This window comes from Jaculus jaculus, chromosome 15 (assembly GCF_020740685.1).
Source record: "Jaculus jaculus isolate mJacJac1 chromosome 15, mJacJac1.mat.Y.cur, whole genome shotgun sequence".
NCBI classification, from domain to species: Eukaryota; Metazoa; Chordata; class Mammalia; order Rodentia; family Dipodidae; genus Jaculus; species Jaculus jaculus.
Window position 1 is genome coordinate 35601446 of NC_059116.1, and position 14515 is coordinate 35615960.

The 14515-nt window shown below is 57.8% G+C and overlaps 2 protein-coding genes across 7 annotated transcripts in view; both read left to right on the top strand.

The window, feature by feature from the left end:
• Pip5k1c (phosphatidylinositol-4-phosphate 5-kinase type 1 gamma) overlaps positions 1–6814 on the top strand; it is a 41050-nt gene extending 34236 nt beyond the window's left edge. For 2 of the 6 annotated variants that reach the window (XM_045134834.1, XM_045134835.1), the window contains exons 16-19: positions 218–350; positions 1314–1391; positions 4059–4142; positions 4427–6814. In XM_045134834.1, coding sequence (XP_044990769.1) covers positions 218–350; positions 1314–1391; positions 4059–4142; positions 4427–4429 — 298 coding nt within the window. In that variant the 3' untranslated portion in view covers positions 4430–6814. Of the gene's footprint in view, positions 1–217; positions 351–1313; positions 1392–3976; positions 4143–4426 lie in introns of all 6 variants that reach the window. The other 4 variants (XM_045134837.1, XM_045134838.1, XM_045134836.1 and 1 more) reach the window with 3 other exon arrangements.
• Positions 6815–8798: 1984 nt separating this feature from the next.
• Cactin (cactin, spliceosome C complex subunit) lies at positions 8799–14351 on the top strand. Its single transcript, XM_004654937.2, has 9 exons — positions 8799–8965; positions 10145–10619; positions 11241–11336; positions 11492–11637; positions 11968–12130; positions 12257–12371; positions 12984–13176; positions 13285–13691; positions 13784–14351. Exons 1-9 carry the CDS (start codon positions 8799–8801, stop codon positions 14266–14268), a joined length of 2247 nt encoding a protein of 748 aa, XP_004654994.1. The 3' UTR covers positions 14269–14351.
• The last annotated feature ends 164 nt before the right edge of the window (positions 14352–14515 follow it).

Genomic DNA, 14515 nt, shown 5'->3' on the forward strand with positions numbered 1-14515 from the left:
AGATACTACCTTGAAGAAAAAGAAAAAAACAGAACCAAGCAGAAGAGCAGTGTAGCAGGACACCTGATGTTCTGCTCCAGCCACCATAGGCAAGCATGTGGGCACTACTTTACACACACAAGCAGAATCGGTGTCTCCTGAGAGGAGAGGGAGCAGGGGTCCCAGTCAGGGCTGGTTGGGAGGTGATGACCTCCACCTGTCTGTCCTGTGTCCCCAGTGTGGAGGCATCCTCAGCCGGGGCATCTGCCGCTGTGGCTGCCACCGTGGAAGGGGACACAGCCAGCCAAGCTTCAGAGCCTGCCAGCCAGGCCTCAGATGAGGAAGACGCACCTGCCACGGACATCTACTTTGTAAGTCCCCTGAGGCCACCCCGCCTTGTGGACCCATGTGTTACTTCTCCCTACCTATGTTCCTTTGCCAAGATGCTCCTGTGTGCTCTCACACATGAGGGGCATTCCCACCATCTGCCTGTGTGCACCTGCACACACGTGCTGGCACCAAACCACACCCATGGTCACCTGTCTCTGGGGCCCTCAGATTCAGGCCTGAGGTGCCACCCAGACAGAAACCACGGCCCTTGTCCTGGACAGCCAGGTTCTGAGAATCTTCCTCTTGGTGGTGGGTAACACTAGGTGGGCTCTGTCCTGGGGCCCGGGGACTGAAAGTGACAGAGGAGCACCATGCTGCCTACTTTGTAGGGTGAGGACACCCTAGCTACTAGACAAGGCTTGCTCTGCCCCAGCTTTGGGGACAAAGGATGGAGACCCTGGATTTGTGTCCCCCATAGGTAGACATGTTAGAGGGGCTATGAGTCCAGTCCAATGACCTCCCTAAGCACAAGTCTCAGCCACAGCCCCTGGGGCTCAGACTACTCGATTGTGATGCCCCTGTGGTACCCAGCACACATTCTCATGTAGGTGGATCAGCCTTGCACCCCAACCAAGACCAGCTGCGCTTCCCCATTAACTTGCCTCACTGTGTCTAAACCGCACCCACTCGGCCCTGGGGCCCTCAGACAGACCGAGGTCAAGGTCTGCACCATCACTGGTGTGAGCACACCTTGGTCTGTGTGGGGCCTGGGGCCCTGTCCTGCCAGGGTTCCCTGCATCCCTAACCCCCTGAGGGGCTTCACAGCAGGTCTTGGCCTCAGTGGAGCCCTCCACCCTGCCCCCATGTGCTGCTTCAGCTGGCTTGTCCCCCAGCCCATTCCCACCCTCTTGGCCGCCACTGCTCTCCCCCTGCCTGGTTCCTGTCACTTCATCGTCTGCCCTTTCCTCTCTTCCTTCCTTCCTTCCATCCTCCCGCCCGGCCAGTTTGCCCATGGGAGATACTGGCTTTTCTCTCCCCGTCGTCGTCGACTGCAGGCTGTGACACCGAGCAACTCGGGCACTGTAAGTGACCGCAGCCAGTCACTGGGGAGAAGGGGTTTTGCCCACCTTGAGCCAACAGGGAGCCATGGGGCCTTGCCAGAGCACAGTGCCCAGTGTCCTTCTTGTCCTCAGAAGACTTTGGGGACATCGTGGCTGTGGTGTAGATTATACCAAGATGTCACTGGACCCCAGAACACACACACCCTTCTGCAGCAGGGTCTACTGGACCCCAGCAACCTCTACCCTCATCCCAGCCTACCTGTATCAGGTGCATTGAAAGGGCACTTCTCACTGTCCACATCAGCAGCCATTGGCACAGCTGAGCCACAGAGTCCCTCCAAACCCACTTCACAGATGGAGAAACCGAGGCCGTGGTCCCACAGGGTCGGAATCCAGTTCCCTGCTGCCAGCACTTGTCACTGTTCAGTAGACAGTCACCCATTTGTTTGTGTCTGGGATGCAACAGGAGCATGATGAAGCCTGGGCATCACAGGTGACTGTTACTTCTCATGTAGAAGTGAGGGGCCCAGAGAGGCTGAGCAGCCTACCCAGAGCTGCACAGCTTTGGAGTGGCAGGACGAGCACGGACCCAAGGCGAGAGGACTGTTACTGCCAGACACGATGGCACAGACCTGTCAGCCTACACTTGGGTAGGGAGGCATGAGGATCTCATGTTTTGAGGCAACATAGCAAGAGTCTCTCTCAGTAGAAGAGATTAATATATATATATATATGTTTAATATATGTATGTATTTGCAAGCAGAGGCGGGGAATGGACATACCATGGCCTCTTGCCACTGCAAATGAACTCTAGATGCATGCACCACTTCATGCATCTGTCTTTACGTGGGTACCCGCCAATCAAACCCAGGCTATTAGGCTTTGCAAGCAAGTGCCTTTAACTGCTAATCCACCTCCAGCCTGAAGAGAAATGGTTTTTAAAAAATAGTTTTATTTATTTGTGTGTAAGTGAGAGAGAGATTATTGGGCATGCCAGGGTCTCTTGCAACTGCAAATGAACTCCAGGCTATGCTTCATTTTGTGCATCTGGTTTTACCTTGGTACTGGGGAATCGAACCTAGGCTGGCAAGCTTTGCAGGCAAGCATCTTAACCGCTGAGCCATCGCCCCAGCCCTAGACAAGAGTTTTTAAAAATTGAGCTGCATGTGTATGTATGGGTATGCCAGGGTCTCTTATTGCTGCAAACAAACACTGTATGCTTGTGCCACTTTGTGCATCTGGCTTTACATGGATACTGGTGAATTGAATCCAGTCTGGCAGGCTTTGCAAGCAAGTGACTTTGACCACTGAGCCATCTCCCCAGCTCCAGTAGAACAGCTTTGGACTGAGCATTAGCTCAGTGGGTAGAGCACTGGTGTCAGCACGCATAAAGCCCTGGGTTTTATCCCCAGCACCACATAAACTGGGTGTAGTGTTGCACAGCTGCCGTCCCAGCACTCGGTAAAGGCAAGGAGGATGAGGAGTTAAAGGTCAGATTTGGCCACACAGCTAGTTCAGGACCAGCCTAGGCTACAGGAGACCCTGTCTCCACAAACAAACGAATAATTTCTGTTGTTGAATATCTTCTCCAGGGATTCCTCCCTTCCCTGCTCCCACCACTAATCCTCTTGGGTATGGGACACCTGGCACTGTGGAGTGACACCCCCCCACACACACACACACAGCAGAGACCAGTTCCCCCTGGGATCCTGTGCCCAGCCCAGATGGCTGCACTCCAACGTGGGTGTTCCCAAGGTTGGGGCTGGTGGAAGGGAAGCCTTTGGCAAAAGGCCTGGACTACTGTGGATAGACAGGAGCTGGGGTTCTGCCGGCTGTGGCAGAAGGGAGTGTGGTGGCCAAGTGGCAGGAGTGGGGAGAGCAAGCCAGTGGAAGGGTGGACTTTGGCACTGACCTCCACGAGGTCAGCTGGGGTCCTAGATCTTGCTTGCACCACCTTTTCCAACATGGTCTGTCCGTCCCTGGGCACGCTCCTGCCCCTTCTGTGATAAGAGAAAGGTGTTTGCATTGTGTCTGTGGACTGGCGCAGAGCCTTTGTGGCCCCAGAAGGCCTGCCATGCAGTTGGCTGCCATGTGCCCAGCAGCCTGACTGGGCAGCTTGTGTGGCTGACAAGACAGGGCTCTGGACAGAGGATGTGGGAGCCTGTACGGTGACAAAAACAGCGAGGTCCGGGCTCACCAGCCAGATGCTGATGTCAGCCTCCTTTGGACTGCTAGGAGGGCACCAATATTGAGCTGGTGTGATCAGGAGATGGGGAAGAGTGGGTGTAGAAGGAAAGGAAAGGATGGAGGACGAGGGAGAGAGAAGGAAGATGGTGAAGACAGATGGAGCAAGAGGAGGAGGGTAGTAGAGATGGAGGATGATAGGAAGAGCAACTCCAGGCCGCATACCTGCCCGCTGTCCTTGTCTCCTGACCTGCCGTCCTGCACCCATGCCCCTCTTCACTAACTGCTTCCTGTCAAAAGTGCTGCTGGTCCCTGGGCTGAGGGAGGGGAGGGCTGGTGCATCCTCAAGAGGGCATCTGGGTGTGGCTGCTCCCCCCTCGTTGGGGGTCCCCTTCTTTTACTTTCTCCTGTCTCTTCCTTTGGCCTCTGCCTGTCTGCTCCTCGCTCCCTGCTCCTCTTCTGTGCCCCTCCTGCACGCGCCTGCACGCCCGCGCCCACCCGCAGCCCACGGACGAGAGGAGCTGGGTGTACTCCCCACTTCACTATAGCGCGCAGGCGCAGCCCGCCTCCGACGGCGAGAGTGACACAGTAAGTGTGGCGGGACTTACTGCCGGTACCTGGGCCACTCAGGCCTTCCAAGCAGGGGCCCTGAGACCAGTGGAGAAGCGGAGGCAGGGTGGGAGGGTGTAGCGCCAGAGCTCTGCCCTGGACTCCTTAATACCCAGCTGGCCCACAATCACTTGGGTGACTCCAGAAGGCCAGTGCTGGCATCAGCAGCTCCCAGGCGAGCCATGGGAGTCCCAGCGGGTGGCATGGGCTTGCATCTGGGCTCTCCTCCCACAGTCCCTCACATGCCCCTGTCACCTTTCCAGTAACTTCTATGCAGTCCCCAACCTGGAGCCCAGCATCCCTCTGCCACCTGGCCACTTCCCGGAGGCGCTGCCTGCCCAGCTGAGGCCCAGAACTTGGGACACATCGCCCAGCCGGCCACTCTGGCCCAACCTCGTCTTCGCCTTCCCCTTGATGGATGCTGATGGCCAGGCCGTCCTCACTGACAGTTCCAGGCCACGTGCTGCTACAACTACCCCTGTCGTGGGTTGCGGCGAGATCTTCTAAGCACCCAGTCGTGTATTTATTTTGGGTCCTTTTTGCACAAAGGAGGAGGTGCATGTGCTTTTTTAGGAAAAAGAAAAACGAGGAGAATCCGACCAGTGTACTTTGTGGCTCTCGGGTCTGCACGCATCCTGCTGTGTTGGGGACCCAACCCTGGTGGCCCTGTAAAGCCCACACTCAAAGTCTCACCTGGCAGCCTGCTGAGGGGACAGAGCTGTCTTGGGTGTAGGTGTGTTCAGCATACAGAGGCCATCCCACCTCACCCAGAAGTGTATCTCCCTCATTGGCTCAGGTTTGGGCAGAGCAGGAGGTACATCCACCATGACAACTGCAAGTGGCTGTGTCCTGCTGCGCCCTGTGGCCTCCGCATCATTTCCCGCAATCAGGAGGAATATCCCAAGTCCCAGGTGCCCCATAAGCAGACTATCCGGTGGTCACAATCAGGTTCCTGCATGGCCGGCACCTGTCCTGCAATGCTCAGAGCTGTGATGCCAGCATGGACCATGTGATTTCCCAAGAGGACCCGTGGTGGCAGGGATCTGTATCTACTGGGGACACTGGGTCCAGAGGGAGCATGTTGGCGCTGTCACCTCCCCCACTGGCCTTGGAAGTGGCATGTTGAGACCATCCAGCCCTCTTCCTGCTTCGTGGATACCCTCCTGTAGGCTTGGAGTGGAAGCCATGGCTTCTGGAAGAATCCTCTCCAGCCCTCACCTCCAGAGGACAGCTGAGATATGTAAAGACAGGAAGAGGAAGAGGACTGTCAGGTGGCTGCTCCCCACCACAGTTTCCCAGGGCCTAAGCCAGGTCACTCTCCCTTGGTACTGTCCCGGAAGCATGTGGTCCACCCAAGCAGCCCAGGGAACAACAGACAGGACCCTCACTCCAGGATCACACGGGCCATCAGGTCTCCGCCTGAACACCCAGCAGAGCCCTCTCTCCTGACCCCAGCGTGTCTTGGCCTTGACAATGCATCTGTACAATGCTGACTGGGACACTGAAGGAGGCCCAGGTGTCAGGACCTGGGTGACTAAGGAGGACAGCTGCGTCTCCTCTGTGACCTGGGGCTATGTGGGCCCGTGGCAGTGACCTGAAGTGGTTCCTAGCCCTCCAAGATTGCAGGGTCCATGGAAGTTCCCCAAGAAGGGGTGGGACCAGTGAGTGCCCTTGAAAGGTCTGTGAGTCATGGGGGGGGTGCATTTCCATCTTGGTGTAGAGGTCTGAGGACCCCTACTGTGCTGGTGTTCCTTTTCAGGGGGCCCCACAAGGGAAACAGAAGTGTCCCCTACTTGTGTTGGTGTCCCTTGGATTGCCCCAAGGGTCCAAGTTGGCTAATTTTCCAGGGCAGGCACTAAAAAGGCAAGACTTGTTCATGACATTTTCCCAGACTCCCCTCCCCAGGAAAGCCGCAACTGTTGCCAGCCTCAAAAACCTGTGAATCAATGGGACATGATGGTACACACCTGTCATGCCAGCATGAGAGAAGCTGAGGCTGGGAGAATTGCTACAAGTTCCAGGCAAGCCTGGGCTACAGAGTGTAACTCTGTCTCAAAAAACAAATCTGTAAATACCTTTGCGACCCCCTCCCTGCTGGCCCTTCCCGTAGCCACTGTCACCTTGACTGGGCAGTGTCTGTCTGTACTGTAAGGGTGAGAGGCATTTCCTCCCAGGTCGACAAGGCGTCCCCTGCCAGCCTCTGTTCCCCAAAGCCATCCTGACACCCCCGTCCACCCACACCAGGTTCAGTGCAATATTCTTGGGGTCCCTTGCCATGGTACTGTCTCAGCCCCTCAGTCCTGCTCCATGACAAGTATCCCCTAGCCTCCATTTCTCAGGTGGTTAAAACACATTGCCCACCTGTACCCCACCTTTGTTTTTATGGTCCAACTCATTCCAAAAGAAAACTGCAAACCTCGTGTGTCTTAACTCTCCTGGGGGTCCCTTTTCCTCACCCCCGTGGTCTGGTGTGTGACAATCCGAAGCATGGTGTCCCGAGGCACCAAACAAGGGACCGTGTCCCTCCAGCCCAGAACTGTGGGCATCTCAAACAGTTCAGCCATTGCTGCCCCCAGGTCACACTTGTCCACGGCCCGGTCCCCCACACCCTCTTTTTATGTTCAAGAGATTAATAAAATCGGGTATAAACAGCTTGCCTGTGTTTGCTTCTGTGGGTTGGGACAGGTAGATCGAGGAAGCTTGGTGTGGGGAAACCTTCCTGAGATATAGTCATCCACAGCAGTGGGAGCATCGAGGCAGGAGGATTACTTGAACCCAGGAGTCCTAGACCGGCCCGGGCAGCATAGCCAGACCCCATCTCAAAAACAAATGCCAGGCATGGTGCTCAGGCCTATAATACCAGCACTCAGGAGGCTGAGGTAGGATTGCCATAATTTCAAAGCCAGCCTGGGCTTCAGAATAAGATCTTCAAAAAACCAGAAATTTCTCATACAATATAGTGAATTCCAGCTCCGCCCAGGGTTAGAGGGGAGATCCTACCTCAAGGAAAAAAACAAAACAAACAAAAAAAAAAAAAGCCAGACGTGGTGGCACATATGCTATTAACCCCAATACTTGGGAGGCTGGGGTTAGGAGGAACGTTGCGAATTTGAAGCCAGCCTGGGCTACGGAGTGAGTTCCTGGTTAGCCTGGGTGAGAGTGAGACGCTTCCTGGGGGGGGGGGGAGCTTAAAAATAAGTGCACAGAGCTGAAGCTAAATGTGGTGCACACATGTCATCTCAGCACTCTGGAGGCTGAAGAGGAGAATCATGAGTTCAAGACCAGAGACTCAAGGTGGGGAGCCAGCCATTCACGAACACATCTGATGGGCGTGGTTACAGTGTCATGGGCTGGGGGGCGGGGGCGACAAACGACAAATCCCAGATCTCATCACAGAGAAGTGTTCAGTGACTATCCTGAAATCCTCAGTTTCCTCCTCTATACAACTGGGTGATAGGGAGCTGAGGAATCCACGGGTTTCCAAAGCTTGTCAAGACCCCAGACCAGCGTCCAAAATTTTTTCATGCTTGTTTGGTTTGTGTGTGTCTGATTTTTTTTATTAAAATATTTTGTTGTTTATTTTTATTTATTTGAGAGCGACAGACAGAAAGAGTATGGGCGCGCAGGGCTTCCAACCACTGCAAACAAACTCCAGACGCGTGCGCCCCCTTGTGCATCTGGTTAACGTGGGCCCTGGGGAATCGAGCCCAGGACCGGGATCCTTAGACTTCACAGGCAAACGCTTAACCGCTAAATCTCCAGCCCGTGCTTGGTTTTTCAAGGCAGGGTCTCGCTCTAGTCCAGGCTGACCTGGAACTCAGCATGTAGTCTTGGGGTGGCCTTGAATTCATGGTGATCCTCCTACCTCTGCCTCCTGCTGGGATTAAAGGTACGCCATCTCGCCCTGCTTGTGCGTTTTGTTTTCTTGAGAATTCTATTACGTAGCCCAGACTGGTCTCAAACTCAGGATCCCTCTGCCTCAGTTTCCCCCCAAAAACACCGTGCGGTTTACTTCCGGTTTGGGGTGGGGTTTTTTGTTTGTTTGTTTTTCCAGGTAGGGTTTCACTGTAGCTCAAGCTGACATGAGTTCACTATGTAGTCTCAGGGTGGCCTCGAACTCACGGCGGTCCTCCTACCTTTAATCCCCGAGGATTAAGGGATTGAAGGCCTGCGCCACCACACCCGGCATCCTTTTTTTTTTTCCCTTTCTTTCTTTCTCTAGGCTCTCGCTATATGTAGCCCAGGCTGGCTCGAGCTCACAGCAGCTAGTCCCCCTGCTTCAGCCTCTGACACGCCCCTCCCGGGCGCCTGAGAGTTTACCCCTGAGCGTTCCGCCCCACTCGGGCCCTGGACCCGCCCGCGGCCCTCAGGACACGCCCGGGGCCGTCTCCATCGCCGCCTGCCGGGACGCACTGCCCGCTCCGGTCGATGACCCAGGAGGAGCCCAATGCTGCGAGTGCCACGTGAGAGGCGGAGGTGGGCTCCGGGTTTCCACGTCCCCGAGTCCCCGGGCGGCGGGATCCACTAGACGTCCTCCGGACAGGCGCGCGTGGGGCAGCCCCGCGCGCCGCCGCCGAGGAAGGCCCGCGCAGGCCCCAAGCCAGTGCGTTTGCGCCGTCGCGCCGCCGCCGCCAAATGGGTCGTGACACTCGCTCACGCTCGCGGTCCGCCGGTCGCAGGGGCCGCCGGCAGCGGAGTCGGAGCCGGAGCGGGAGCCGGAGCGACAGCCATGGGCAGAGGAGCCGACGGCACCGGGAGGACGAGGGCCGGCGCCGGAGGAAGAGGCGCAGCCGGGGACGCAGGTAAAGCTCGCCCCAGGGACGGCAGTGGGAGCGAGCGGCGGCCGGCCGGTCCCGGTGGTTGGCGGGGACGAGCGGAGTCCCGGGCGCCGCGCCGAACCTGGTCCGCAGGGCAGGAGAATGGCTGGCCGGGCTTCCCTTTTAGTTAACTTTCTGTTTGTTTCTTGAGGCAAGGCCTCACTGAAACGAGGACTGACCTGGGACTTACCTTGTAGCCCAGGCTGGCCTCGAACTCAAGGCGATCCTCCTGACTCGGCCTCTTGAGGGCGGTGATCACTGGAGTGTGGACACCAGGTGCAGACTTAGCAAATTCCCGGGTGATGGTTTTGCACCTTGAAGCTCCTTCAGATGTCAAAGAATCCAACTGTTAAGGCACCACACAGCCCATTTAAAGCTACCCATCTTAGCCCGGTGTAGTGTTACCCCAGAACTCAGGAGGCAGAGGATGGAGGATTGCTGCAGGTTGGAGGCTACTGTAGGCTAAATAGTTCCTGGCCAGTCCCACGGAGTTCCAGGTAAGCCTGGGTGAGAGACCCTGCCTTTAAAAAAAAAAAAGCCTGGGCATGGTGGTGCACTCCTTTAATCCCAGTACTTGAGAGGCCAGAGAAGTAGGAGGATCGCTGCGCGTTTGAGGCTAACCTGAAACTACATAGTGAATTCCAGGTCAGCCTGACCTATAGCGAGACCCTACCTCAGAAAAACAAAACAGAAATTTCCCATTCTCATTCAGTTCACTTTTGCCGGTCCCATAGGGCCAAGCATAAACTCAACTTTTGCTTGCCTTTGACCCTCGAGGGTGATCTCCCTTGTTTGCACCCCTATAGCTCCTTACCCCTCACTTGCAACTAGCCAGATGCATTCCTGCCTCAAGGCCTTGGTTCCCGCTGTTCTTCTGTTCAGAGTGCCCTTCCCTGATGCTCCCAGAATGCAGAGTCAGTGCCCCTTCCTTGTAGAAGCGTCTGAGCTCACTCATCTTCTGTTCCACCGCATGTCCCCCTGCTTCCAGTTGTCACCCTGTGGCTCCTATGACCCTGATTTGTGTTTGGGGACCAATGTGTGTTTCCAGTGACTAAGGCAGGTGGCAGTGCTCAGTATCTTGCCCACTGCTTAGGACCCTAATGTCTTAAGACAGGGCTCAGCCACCAACTGGCCCTCAGGAGCTGGCTCTCTCTCTCTCTGCAGGTCAGATTCAGAGGAAGATCGGTGGCAGCGGCCTGGGAGACGCAGCCAGAGCCCCCAGCCACCTCGATGGCACTCTCGGGACCGGGACCGGTCCTCACCTGACTCAGGGGAGAAGCCAGCTCGTGGCTCCTGGGCTGGCCATAGCCGACGGCGCTCATGGTCCCCTGGCTCCTCAGCATCCAGTACAGAGTCCCCCAGGCGCTCACGCAGCCCTGGAGCAGCGGCTTTGGCCTTGAGCCAGCAGCAGAGCCTGCAGGAGCGATTGAGACTGCGCGAGGAGCGAAGGCAGCAGGAGGAGCTGCTGAAGGCCTTCGAGACCCCCGAGGAAAAGCGCGCGAGGCGCCTGGCCAAGAAGGAGGCCAAGGAGCGCAAGAAGCGCGAGAAGATGGGCTGGGGTGAGGAGTATATGGGCTACACCAACACCGACAACCCCTTTGGGGACAACAACCTGCTGGGCACCTTTATCTGGAACAAGGTAGGCCAGGCACACCAAGTCAACTGTCACTCCAACCATGAGATAGTTCTACCCCAGGGCAAGCCTGTCACACCCTCCCCACCCCCTATCACAATAACCCCCAGTGCCATGGACGTCTGTATGCATTCTGAGCATAGGACAGCCCTGTGAGCCCAGGAGGTGGTGTGCTCTCCAGAGCCAGGCAGCCAGTATCACCTTCTCAGTGCTGGGGGTGGAGCAGCCAGTAATGTGGGCTGTGAACATGGTGCAGGCACAACTGTGGGGACCTCAAGGGGCTTGTCAGATGCACCATGTGTCCTTGTGCTTGCAGCCAAGGCAACTGCCTATCCAAAGTGGTCCTCCCCTTGGGGGCTGTGAATTTGAGACACTCCACAGGGCTCCAGGTGAACATGTTTGTCAAGTTCCCTGGGGCCCTTGCCTGGAATTCTGCTGTCCTGAAGCCTGACCTGCATGCTGCCATGCTCTCTGCACAAGAGACCATGGTTCCAAGCAGGCTGCCCTGGGAGCTGCTCGTCCCTCCAGTGTGAGTGCAGAGTGCAGCAGGGTTCCTAGGACAGGCTGGGTTGGCTCACTGATACTGGCCTGGTACCTGGGTCTGATGACCTGCCCCCCCCCCCCCAGGCGCTGGAGAAGAAGGGGATCAGCCACCTGGAGGAGAAGGAGCTGAAGGAACGCAACAAGCGGATCCAGGAGGACAACCGGCTGGAGCTGCAGAAGGTGCGGCTGCTGGGCTGGGTGCTCTGGGCGTCCCCATGTCAGGGTTCTGCCTCACCCACAGACACCCCTCTGGGAGGCTAAGGTGATCCCGTGGGGATCTACGTGTGCAGACCCACCTGCAGCCCCAACACCCCCCCTCCCAACACGGCTTGCAGGTGAAGCAGCTGCGGCTGGAGCGCGAGCGAGAAAAGGCCATGCGTGAGCAGGAGCTGGAGCTGCTGCAGCGGGAGAAGGAGGCAGAGCACTTCAAGACGTGGGAGGAGCAGGAGGATCACTTCCACCTGCAGCAGGCCAAGCTTCGGTGTGTGTGCGCTCCCCTCTCTGGCTCTCTTGAGCCAGGCACAGACCTTGCACTCAGTCCTGGAGGGCCACTGCCTAAACATCCCCTAAGGGACATGATTAAGAATGTGGGCCCCAGGGATCCTTGCCTGAGCGCCAGTGTCTGCTGTGACCCAAGTGTGGGGTCAATCTGCCATGGACTGTCTCCCAGCCACACCTGGAGACTTGTGTTTTCCTCCCTCTTGTCCCTGCCCTGAGGGTCCCCTCTCCTCTCCTCAGGGTCAGGCCTGTCCCCCATGCCCGGATCCTCAGGCAGGGAAACAGTGGCTGACACTGCACCTATCCTGGACAGCTCCAAGATCCGCATCAGAGATGGGCGGGCCAAGCCTATTGACCTACTCGCCAAGTACATCAGCGCAGAGGACGACGACCTGGCAGTGGAGATGCATGAGCCCTACACCTTCCTCAATGGCCTGACGGTGGCGGACATGGAGGACTTGCTGGAGGACATCCAGGTAAGCTACAGCTTGCTGAACATGCCCCCCACTCCATAGTTCAGACTGTGCCTGAGTTGGGCCACGCCCCCACCTTCACACTGGCTTCACCCCCACACCCTTTCCTTGCCACCCTACACCTTCTAGGTGTACATGGAGCTGGAGCAAGGCAAGAACGTGGATTTCTGGCGGGACATGACCATCATCACAGAAGATGAGATCTGTAAACTGCGCAAGCTAGAGGCCTCCAGCAAGGGCCCAGGTACTTGAGGGCCAGCCTCTGGTGGCAGTTTCCTCTCCAGCGTCTTTCCCAGGTTCTCTGAGGCTTCCCTGCCAGGACTCTCCACCAGGGGGCAACAGCAGACCTCTAGTCAGATCCTGGCTCCTGGCCCCCTCACAGTAGTGTCCAAGCCCAGCCTCCTAGGAAGGGTTAGTGTGTGTGGCCTGTGGGCCAGAGTCCCCAGAGTGTCTTAATCCCCTGGTCCTGAGGTTTAGGAGTGACTTGTCCTTGATCTCTGGCCTGTAGTAGGTGCTGAGCAGCGGGTTCATTTATCCTCATGAGTGGGCATCACCAAGGGGCAGCGAGGCCCAGAGAGGGTACACTATTCTCCTGGATCGCAGGACTGCCAGCAGTTCCCTCTCTAGTCCCTCTGCATGACTTGGCTGGGAGGGCGTATTGGGGAAGGGTGGCAGTCTAGGGCCATGAGCTGAAGGACCCAAACCTCGGACGCTGAAGCTTGTGTACCCTTACCTGAGGGAGTGGAGAGTCATTCCAGCTGTGTCCAGTGTAATGCATCCAGAAAGGATGTAGGATGGGCACAGGGGTCAACAAGATCCCAGCCAGTCTCCTTTGCTGACCAGTCCCACTCCACAGGGGAGCGCCGTGAAGGGGTCAATGCTTCGGTCAGCTCTGATGTGCAATCGGTGTTCAAGGGCAAGACATACAACCAGCTTCAGGTCATCTTCCAGGGCATCGAGGGCAAGATCCGTGCTGGCGGCCCCAACCTGGACATGGGCTACTGGGAGAGCCTGCTGCAGCAGCTGCGCGCACACATGGCCAGAGCCAGGTGAGGGGATCCCCTCCTCCTAATCTGATGGAGAGGCGAGGGGAAGGAAACGGTCACTGTTCTTGCCGCGGGGCAAGGGCCGGCGGTGACCTCTGTCCCTTCGCCCAGGCTCCGTGAGCGCCACCAGGACGTCCTGCGCCAGAAGCTGTACAAGCTGAAGCAGGAGCAGGGCGTGGAGAGCGAGCCGCTCTTCCCCATCCTCAAGGCCGAGCCCGCATCACCTGAGCCCGAGCCCACGCCGCCCGAGCCTGCGGAAGACAGTGGCCCTGCTGAGGAGCCTGAGAAGGCCGACACAGCCGAGGGCCAGGGCCAGGGCGAGGGCGCGACGGAGGGCGAGGGCGAGGCGGTGCTCATGGAGGAAGACCTGATCCAGCAGAGCCTGGACGACTACGACGCGGGCCGCTACAGCCCGCGGCTGCTCACAGCGCACGAGCTGCCGCTGGACGCACACGTGCTGGAGCCCGACGAGGACCTGCAGCGCCTGCAGCTTTCGCGCCAGCAGCTCCAGGCCACCGGTGCGAGCGGGGTGGGGCGGGCCGAGTGGGGTGGGGCGGGCGGGGCGGGCCGGGCCGGGGCTCCAGATGACCTCCCTCCCTCCCTCCTGCAGGCGACGCAAGCGAGAGCGCTGAGGACATCTTCTTCCGACGCGCGCGCGAGGGCATGGGCCCCGACGAAGCGACGTTCGGCGTGGAGGTGCCGCTGGGCCGCGCCTACCTGTGGGCCGACAAGTACCGGCCGCGCAAGCCGCGCTTCTTCAACCGCGTGCACACGGGCTTCGAGTGGAACAAGTACAACCAGACACACTATGACTTCGACAACCCACCGCCCAAGATCGTGCAGGGCTACAAGTTCAACATCTTCTACCCCGACCTCATCGACAAGCGCGCCACACCCGAGTACTTCCTGGAGGCCTGCGAGCACCGTGACTTCGCCACGCTGCGCTTCCACGCGGGCCCGCCCTACGAGGACATCGCCTTCAAGATCGTCAGCCGCGAGTGGGAGTACTCGCACCGCCATGGCTTCCGCTGCCAGTTCGCCAATGGCATCTTCCAGCTCTGGTTCCACTTCAAGCGCTACCGCTACCGCCGGTGACCGTGACCCCGGACTCATCTCCAAGACTGGGGGGGGGGGGTTGGTACTTTTTCAGGGACTCAAACAAGTGCTTTCATTTGTTAGTGATGAGTGAGTTCATTCTGCACACCTGCGGCGGCCAAAAACTAAGTCCAGCTCCTGGTGTGGGGTGAGCCGAGGCCGTGCCACCTCCACAGACCAGATCTGCTCCCCTAAAAGCCCTCTGGGGCAAGCCCCAGCCCAGCACCCTCTATTCATGCCACAGCCC